This window comes from Sminthopsis crassicaudata, chromosome 4 (genome assembly GCF_048593235.1).
Source record: "Sminthopsis crassicaudata isolate SCR6 chromosome 4, ASM4859323v1, whole genome shotgun sequence".
NCBI lineage: Eukaryota > Metazoa > Chordata > Mammalia > Dasyuromorphia > Dasyuridae > Sminthopsis > Sminthopsis crassicaudata.
Window position 1 is genome coordinate 185,928,199 of NC_133620.1, and position 10,100 is coordinate 185,938,298.

The 10,100-nt window shown below is 35.1% G+C and overlaps 1 protein-coding gene and 1 non-coding gene across 2 annotated transcripts; both read right to left on the reverse strand.

Moving 5' to 3' along the window:
- Positions 1 to 1,756: 1,756 nt before the first annotated feature.
- LOC141541931 (U2 spliceosomal RNA) lies at positions 1,757 to 1,955 on the reverse strand. The gene has a single exon (XR_012481951.1). It is a non-coding gene; the product is annotated as a U2 spliceosomal RNA (small nuclear RNA).
- Positions 1,956 to 5,929: 3,974 nt separating this feature from the next.
- On the reverse strand, positions 5,930 to 8,922 carry LOC141566043 (calcium homeostasis modulator protein 6-like). The gene is made up of 2 exons (XM_074310042.1): positions 8,251 to 8,922; positions 5,930 to 6,557 (listed from the first exon to the last, which is right to left on the reverse strand). The coding sequence occupies exons 1-2, from the start codon at positions 8,794 to 8,796 to the stop codon at positions 6,213 to 6,215; spliced, it is 891 nt and encodes a 296-aa protein (XP_074166143.1). The 5' UTR covers positions 8,797 to 8,922; the 3' UTR covers positions 5,930 to 6,212.
- Positions 8,923 to 10,100: the final 1,178 nt, after the last annotated feature.

Genomic DNA, 10,100 nt, shown 5'->3' on the forward strand with positions numbered 1-10,100 from the left:
ATAGGAGAAGCTTATGAGAGGTTTAAGACAAATATTCCATTTCTTGTTAGTCCCATTTTGAGATATCTCTCCCCAAAACCCACTAGGAATTTATATAAAATTGCATTTCCGTGATGGTTTAAACTCCTTTAGGAGGACATTTTAGGTCACTAAAAACATAACTTTTCCCTGGTGAATACCCCTTTGTTCAATATTTAATTCTCAATACTTATAGTATTCACTTAACATTTTCAATTTATATAAAGAGAACTTTTTATTGGGAACATTTGTCTCAAGCCTAAACCCTGGCCTTTCTCTACATACCTCAGAAAACTCTTTATCGTGGAAGATGATTCCAGCCCTGAAATTTGCACATTGGAAATACTTCTATCCCCTCAGCCTCTCACTTTAATTAGATAGCTTTTCCAAGAATCTGAGTTTCAGAAGGGTGTCTCAAGCCAGCCATGTCTTCATTCCTCTCCAGGACTTTGTCTACCATGCCCCCATATTCTGACTGTTTTTGTCATTTCAGCTTTCTTTTACTTGTCTTCTCCAATTAAAATACAAGCTTTATTTAAAGCAGAAACTTACTTTCCTAGGACTTACCACAGTGCCTAGCAAGAATAAATGCTTGTTGAAATGCTTGTTGTGATCAAGAGTCAAAACATTTTTCAGAAAAGTGTCTGAATGGTCTCCACATTAAGATAAGGGGTCTAGATTTGGTCTGCCACAGTGTGCATTAATCACTCCAACTCTGAGGCTATTTATTTGTTTGCTTATTTTCCTTTCAGAAGACTAATGGAATTTGATAAGTTCTTTAGTTTCATTAAATCAATTTTTTTCTTTTCTTTTTTATATTTTGATATAAGGTATAATTCTTTGAGGAGGGTGAAAGATATAAGGATAAGATTCTGTAGGCCTTGGCCTATGGGGTAATTCCATTGTTTTTAAGGGTAACTCCTTGTTTTTAATGAGCTAATATTCTTTTAGGTGGATATCATGTGTACATAGAATCACAGAATATGAGTTAGAAGGAACATCATTTGCCATCTAATCCAACCAAAACTTCCCAAGAAGTCTCCATTCTAACATACTTGGCAAGTGATCATCTAGTCTTTGCTTGAAGACTTTCAATGAAAGGGAATTCATTATACCTCCAGAGAAGCCTTTTTTACTCTCCAATAAAGGTTATTAGGAAAATTGTTGGGGGTTTTCCCCCGTTTAATATCAAACCTAAATTTACCTCTTTGAAATGTCCATGAATTATTCTGCTTATATCTTCTGTGGCAAAATAATATAATTCCCTTCTTACAATGCATCCTCAAAAATGCTTCAACAGTCTACCCTGAATATTCTCTCCTAGGCTAAATATCTTCAGGTTTTCCCACCTGTCTTTATCTGTTTTCCATGGATCCAAGACTCTTCACCATCCTGGATGCCTTACTCTAGATACTTTCACAGTTTATCTATGTCCTTCTTAAATCATGATGTCTAGAACAAAAGCAATAACCAAATGACATCTGTCAAAGAACTACAGAACTATCACTTACTTTTTTCCAAGAAGTACTTCCTCTTACTGTAGAATAAAATCACATGAACTTTTTGGCTTGTATCACACATTGCTCAATCATTTTGAGGTTTTGTTTCAGTCATTTCAGTTGTGTATGGCCTTTCATAACCCCATCTAAGGTTTTCTGGTCACAGATTCTGGAGTGGTTTGCCATTTCCTTCTTCAGCTCATTTTAACAATGAGAAAATTGGAAGCAAACAGGAATAAGGTGTTTGCCTAGAATCACACAGATAATAAATGTCTGAAACTAAATTTGAGCTCAGGAAAATGAATTTTCCTGATTCCATGCCTTGTGCTCTACCCACTGTGCTACCTAGCTGCTTCTTTCAAATAGAGGACATATCAGATATTAAATTGATAACAACATATACCACATTTGATTTTAGCCAAAAGGCCAAGAAGCTTACAATCCACTAAAATGCATGGATCTTTTTAATTTCTCCTGTATTTTTAAAGCTCTATTTTTTTAAACATATGGTTCCTATTCCCCTTCCTTTTCCCCCCAGCATGTTGACTGCTTCTAAGTCATAGCTACAATACTGTGGTTTATCTAGACAATCTTGAGCCTAAGCTTTTTATACTCTATGTTTCTTTTTCTAATCTCAGGTGATTGAACATTGATCATAAAATAGATGTGTCCATATATGAAGGCCATCTTGTTAGTTAAAGATCTTGAGATCCTGGATTCCAAGTCTATGCTAGCTGGGTTTTTGAAAGAATCTCTGGCCATGTTCTCCACTGAAAAAATTGAAAAAAAATGAGCACTAGTCAAAGGAACTCAAAGCTCTGGCCTGGATTGAACTCAACAAGCTGTTTAGATAGTGCAGAGCTAAAGTTTCAAATAACACATTGACAACAATACAAAAAACAATAAAATAAAAAACTTGTTACTCAACAATATTAGAACTTAAATCTTGCTCTTTAAAAACATTTTCTTAATGTTATTTTTTTAATATCAGTGTCACTTCCCAAAGGTCCCTTTATAATTACTTGCCCTGTCTACCTCCAAATGAATCCCACTTATAACAAAAAATATGATTAAATAAAACACCCATACATTGGCCATGTCTGACAATATATGCCTTATTTGGAACTCATATTCTATCACTTCTTTCATAAGAGACAAGGAGGAAAGCTTAATTGTCAGTCCTCTGAAATCCTATTTGGTCATTGCATTGAACATAAGTCTTTCAATATTGTTTTCCTTTATATTATTGTGATCATATGAGATGCTTTCCTAATTTTGCTTATTTCTTCTTTTTTCCATTTTATGTAAATCTTTTGGGAGTCTTTCCCAGAATTCTATTTAATAATTTTTCCAGTAATTATTTAGCCAATTCTCTCAATGATATAATCTACTAGTTTTTTGTTTCACTTTTCTTTCTTTTCCTCATTCCCACCAAAACAAACCATTCTGATTATTCTTGTCATGCAACTTTTTTTTTTCCAAACTGAAAACAAATATGGAAATCTCAAGTTATTAAATAAAACACTTCTCCCTCCCCCCCCCAAAAAATCACAGATTTCATAGTTGAGGAAAATATATCTTGCTGCTTCATGTCATGTTGTCTGTCCAGTATCAATACTTACTGTAATTCCAGTCAAGATGAAGTTTGCAAGAAAATAGCTTAAGGTCAATATCAGATGATAAAAGGGGAATATATTAAGTTTCTGAGTATAATTCTACCAACGCTCACTAACTTTCAATCTCCCAGACAAGTGAGTTTAAGGACAAGACTCCCTCGATCACTTATTCCTCAGGGCCTTCTCCAGTTCAATAAATAACACTACTCTTTTCCTGCTCTAATTACTTAAGACAACTTTCCTGGATCTATCATTACAATTTGCCATAAGTTTCATCTTAAGAGAAGGCCTAGGGCAGCCTAAATATTTAAACTCTTCAAGAGACTTCTTCTCTTCAAACATATTCATAATCTTCCCATTCTGTAATTTTTAAAGTTACCTTCATAACTGTTATATAAATTATTTTCCCCATCCTCCAACTGTTCATTCCCTATCATCTATCTCTACCCTCACCAAATGCCCCTCTCTAGATTTTCCTACTCTTCCACTGTGCACTAAGAAATGCTTCTTCCATAATTACCTAATCTTCTTTCATCTTAAATTTTTTTCTTTACTCTTTCCATCTTCTGGTACCCATTGAGATCTGGTTGCCTCCTAATAACACTTTTTCCAATGTTAATCTTTACAGAACTGGATACACTTTCTCTCATATCCTCTGATTCACTGGTCAAAATCCTCTTGCTCCCCAATATCACTTCCAGATTCTCCCATTACTATTATCACTCAGTAATTTCTTGTCCTAATTTATCACTCAATCTATATCCCAGTAACCCTTAATTATCAACATTTGTCACAATTCTTTTTTTCCTCAATGAAATGAATACCTGATTCACAACTTTTCTCTTTTTTTCTAATTCTTGCCCTCTATGCAACTAAAAGAGCTAGAAAAAAAAAAAACAAATGAAAAACCCCAATTAAAAATCAAATTTGAAATTCTGAAAATAAAAGGGGGAGATTAATAAAATTGAAAGTAAGAAAACTATTGAACTAATAAACAAAACTAAGAATTAGTTCTATGACAAACCAACAAAATAGATACACCTTTAGTTAATTTGATTAGAAAAGAGAAAGAAGAAAATCAAATTGTTAGACTCAAAAAATGAACTTTCCATCAATGAAGAGGAAATTAGAACAATAATTAGGAAATATTTTGTTCAACTGTATGCCAATAAACTTGATAACCTAAGTGAAATATCCATTTCAAAAAAAAAAAAAAAAAAGAAAGAAAGAAAAAGAAAGAAATTGAACAAGCTATTAATCAACTCCCTAAGAAAAAAAATCTTCAGGAGCAGATAGATTTACATGTGAATTCTACCAAATATTTAAAGAACAATTAATTCCCAAACTAGGCAAACTGCTTGGAAAAATAGGGAAAGAAGGAGTACTACAAAATTCCTTTTATGACACAGATATGGTGCTGATATCTAAGAATCACAAAGAGTCAGATGGCTAAAATAACTAACAGTAACAACAACAATTTGGCATTTAAAGCCCTTAATAAGCTGATCACCTCCTACCCTTTTAATCAGTTTATTTCTTACTCATCCTCCATTCCTTCTTCTAGCAACTCTGGTTACTTGCTGTTAGGTTCTTACTAAGTGCTAATGAGATAATGAGATGTTAGGTTCTTACTAAGTGCTAAGTTGGTACTTAACAATTCTCTAGTTCACACCTTTTGGTTCCGGCCTTTAAGGGGAGTTTACTCCTTTGAACTTCTGGGGAGGAGTTTACATGTTTGAGAGGAGCAAGTTCATTGGTTGAAGTATTTTTCCCACAGGCCCCTGAGTTATCCCACATCCATTCTCTGGGAGGATAAAAGAAGCAACATTGGGCTTGGAGAAGGAGTCTACTCTAGGCCAGAGTTGGGACAGCTCTCTGCAGGAAGAAGAGTCTGGCCGGGAGTTGAGACAGCAGATCTCCTAGAGAGCGATCGGCAGTTTCTGGAGACAACAGAACATTACAACTTGCCATGTCCTTTTACTTGCCTTTTGCACTGGATGGGTATACCCTTTGATGGCGTTGGAGCTGCTACAGTTTATTAAATTGGGGTGTGTGTATGAATATGGCACAGTCACACCTGGACTTGAGCAAAATATTCTTTCACCTCACTTCTGATTCTTATATGCTTGGATTCCTATAAACTCACCTCAAATCCCAGGTTTGCAGGAGGCATTTCTCTGTCTCTCCCTGGCTACTAGTGCTGTTTCCTCTGCCATTTATTCTACACATATCTTATATGTATTGTTATTTACATTAGAATACAAGCTCCTTGAGGAAAAGAATATTCTCTTGATGTTCTTTGTGTTTAGTACTGTGATTGTGGCACAGAATTTTTTCCCCAGTTATTTTCAGTTGTGTCTAATTATCTTGATCACATTTGAGGTTTTCTCAGCAAAGATATTAATTAGAATGGTTTGCATTTCTTTTTCCAGTTCATTTTACATATGAAAGAACTGAGGCAAATAGGATTAAGTGACTTGTCCAAGGTCACACAACTAGTAAATGTTTGAGATGGGGTTTGAACCCAGAAAGAAGAGTCTTTCTGACTCTAGTATTCCTAATTGTCTTGCATGGTGTTTAAGAAATTTTAATTGATTGAATGCAAATGCTTTCCTAACTACCCTGTATAAGCACAAGTATTATGTTCCTTCATTTTGTAGTCAAGGAAAGTATATCTAAGAGAAACTAAATGATTTGCCCAGAGTATCCGAGCTAGTAAATTTTAGAGTCAGATTTCAAACCTCTTGCCCTGAATTTCATCACTTATAAAATGAAGGGATAAGAGCAAATAACTTCTAATGTGTCCTTCAACTTTAATATTTCATGATTCAATAAAACAACAAAGATATCACCAAAAGGCAAATTATAATAGAAATTCAAACCTGCATATTAGAAAATTAGTATTTATAAAAAAGGAAGTAGAAAAAGGAAATAGGAAAAATTTTACATATAGTTATTTTTCTCTATATACATTATGCTTTATCATATAATGTTTATTAATTATTACATTAAAAGAACTGGTAAGATCAAGAGCATCCACAAAACTTTGAACAAAACTTACAACATTCTTACTGCATGGCTAAGTATTACAGTCACCTTTCCTCTGGTTAACATACTTATGTAATACACTATAATATTGATGTCCAGGACTGAATGAATACTGTGATGAAATCTTCTTCCATTCTTGAGACGTTGGTATTTTGATCTCTTCTGGCTGAGAGCCATCAAAGAAACATTTGACATTCTCTTCTGCCAATTCAATAGCATGCTTCGTAGCTTCATTCATCAAAATCTCTTCTTCCTTTTTACAATATAGTTTCCAGAACTTAAGGTGAAAAAAACTAAGTGGAGATTGGCATCTGGTGATGGATGTGAAAATCAGAAGAATAATCACAAGAAGACCTATCAGGATCCAACCTGCCACCTGCAGAATACAGACCAAAATGACATCAGCTTTGTTACAATTTAATACAAAAAAAAAAAAAAAAAAAAGAAAGAAAGAAAGAAAGAAAACTAATCCCCTTTGATAAGTTTACTATCCATAAGGATGGAGATTTAATGCTAGAGAGAAACTTTCTGAACACAGAGAGTGTGGTGAGACTTTTGACCACACCTAACAACTAACACATTAGACAATTCATGCAAAGTAGATACAGGTGGGACAGCTTCCTGCTGAAGCATATAATTTAGACATCATCAGAATTTAGCCTATGAGACTTTCATTCTAGGTTTTCTGAAGAAATTAATATTCTCTATCCGGGATATTCTATCTCTCATCTCTGTGTTTAGAATGTTTTCCTTCCTCAGTTTACCTTCTGGAATCTCTGGCTATTGAATCTCTACCAAGTCTTGAGAACCTCACTCAAAAATCACCTATTCAACAAAACCATTCCTAATTCCCCATTTCAGGTTTAGCTCATGTGCCATATTCTGCAAGAGACCTTTTTGGATTCACTCCACTCCCAAATGCTTGGCATTTATTTTGCACAAATACATATTTGTATAAATATTGTTTTCACCTTGGGCTGTATAAGCTCTGCATGATAAGTTTTTGTTTATCTATAGTGCTTAAACAGTGCCTGACATTTGACAAATACTTAAGAAATTATGCTTAAATTATATTGTAGAAACCAGATAGCAGTGTTCACAAGAATCATCTGTTAGTTGTGGTGTCAGTCATTCATATTTTCAGAATATTTTCAGGAAAGAACTTACAACTCTCAACCAAAATACCCCTTCTACAGGAAACTTTCTCTATCCTATTTTAATTACAGTGCTTTTTCTCTTTTAATTAGTTCCTAATTATCCTGCACACAGCTTGCTTTGTCCATCGTTGTTTGCATATTATCTTCCCCGTTATATTGTGAGCTCTTTTAGAGCAGGGATTGTCTTTTGTCTCTTTTTGTGTCCCATGTTTAAATATAGAATCGGCACTTAGCAGACATTTAATAAATATTAATTGGATTTTTTATTAACAGAAAATATACATTTCATGTGTCTCACATTACAGGGTAAGTTGCCCATCACAGAAAAACATTCAAATTGCGCTTTCTGACATTTAGTAAGATCATTCCTTTGTATGTTGGAAGATTCTAGGTATGAGAGAAAACTATTCTCTACCCCCAAGAAAACTTAAAATTCATTTGCTCATGGACTATTTATTCAGACTTACTGAATCAAAAGCAAAAGTTTAGATTAAAGACAGCTTATGCTCTCATGAAGTTTACAATTTAGTAAGGGAATAAAACACAAACACAAAATTTCCACAAAAGAATACATGAAACATTCATTTGAGAGCAGCCAAAACAAAACTTGGGGGGGGAAGGTCCCTTTCTGAAAAAAAAGGAAATATTTGTTCATTCTGTAAACATTTAATAAGCTCACTATATGCCAGGCAGCCTTCCTGAAAGTCATGACATTGGAATTGGACTATTTGGAAGATCTCTCATTTCCAAGTTAGGTTCACATGAGCTGGCTCTCTCTCTAAACTATCTCCCTTCTCTCTTCTTTTGGTCTATCTCTTCTTTCTTTAGCCTTTCCCCAACTCTGTCCTCAACCCTAACTTCTGTGATTCTCCATTTTCTTCTCGTTGAACTGATATTATGAGGAGTCATTACCTGGGAATGCGCCTTGAGCTCCTTCAAAAGCTCCTGGACCTGCTCCGACTTCGCTTTCTGGCACGGCACCTGTGGCAGCTGCTCAGAACAATTCCTGGCTTCCTGATCAGGGCACAACAGCCGAGATGCCCACGTGCTGCCACTGGCTGCGCACTCATAGAAACCTCCCCCGAGTAGCGCCACTGCGATCCAGGTGATGGGAGCCACAGCAGCAGCCAAGGTGAAGTGACAGCACATTGCCATACTAACGCACAGCCCCGGTCCATCTTCTCTGCTCTCGTATTCTTCTCGACTTGTAGCACAGCAACCTGTCATGAGTCTCTTAGCCCGGGTACTCAAAAGGCAGCTCAGCAAGAAAAGAATCAGGGCTGGAACCAGGAGAAAGACGAGGGAATAGGGAAGGTTCCAGGTAGCGCTGCAGGGACATTGGAATACTACGCTTGAGAAGATGCGCTCTCCGCCAGCTGTCAGCAGGCTCAACAAACTATAGCCTAAAACAGTGTGGTATTTAATCAACAAGTCCATCACGTGCTTAAACTTCTCCATGGGGCTCCTTTCTTTTTTGCTTTTCTCCTCCCCACTCCTAAACCTGGGCAAACAGTCGCAGGGTACACCTGCTGCAGCTGCTTGGTTTTCTCTGATGAGTTTTACTTTCTTCCTCTGGGCAAGGAAAAGTAAGAGAGGTTATATATGAGGATGAGGGGTGAGCAGGGGGATTTTTCAATTTTTGTAATCTGTACATAGGGGAAGTAGATTATTACAGAAGTTTTAAAGTTTCACTTTCTAATATGATCACCCAACTAAATTTTATTTGAAGTCACAGGGACCTAAAAGAATAGAAGCAATTCCCTTATTTCCCTTTTTTGATAGTTACAGGCTACTCACTTTGTTTTTTAAGAAATTAAACACATTTCAATTGAAGAATCTAGATCATTTGTTGTTTTGCAAAGTGTGGATGAATCTGATACTTAAGCTACTCAGCTTCCTTCTCTCCCCCAGCAAACCTAATAACTCCAGATCACCTTTATTTGACCTGATGACAAATGACAGTCATCACCATTCTGAGCCTTATTCTCCTCCTTTATAAAATAAGGGTGTTGGACTAAATTTTAAGATTTTTCGCTTGCTAGGACCATAACCTCATTTTAGAAAGGATACTGAGCTCAATGATCTTTAAGCCCATTTTCAATTCTAACATATTGTTATGAAAATGAAAATGAAAAAATCCATGTGTAGCTAGCTAGTAGAATACTGTATCTAGCATTAGGAAGACAAGAGTTTAAATATGACCTCAGATACTTAGCTGTTTAATACTGACCAAGTCACTAAAAGTCTGTTTTAATTTCCTTAACTGTAAAATAGGGATAATATCAGAACCTATCTTACAAGATTGTTATATCAAATGAGATATTTGTGAAGTAATTCATATTTAGTAAATTCTAGTTTATTCTCCTATCATGTAATTCAACAATAATTCGTGTGTTATATAGTTGAAGAAAATGAAATTTAGCATGTTAGGCTGCATGCTGTTCTCAGCCTAATTTCATTTTTAAAAATTGAAAAATCTTTTTAAAAACCAATTATTGTAGAATAACAAACAAAAATTATTTTGCAATCTATACATGTGCATGTACTAATGCATGAAAAAGCATTTATTGCATTTTAGCCAAGACACAATGTTTCCATAAGATATAATCCATGGCCTTATAAGATATTGTAGGGGACATAAGATATCCAACACCAATAGCTGTAATACACAATATGATAAAAAAAAAAAAAAAGGCCTGGACTTTGATACAATGATACTGTATGAGGATATATTCTGATGGAAATGAATATCTTCAATAAAT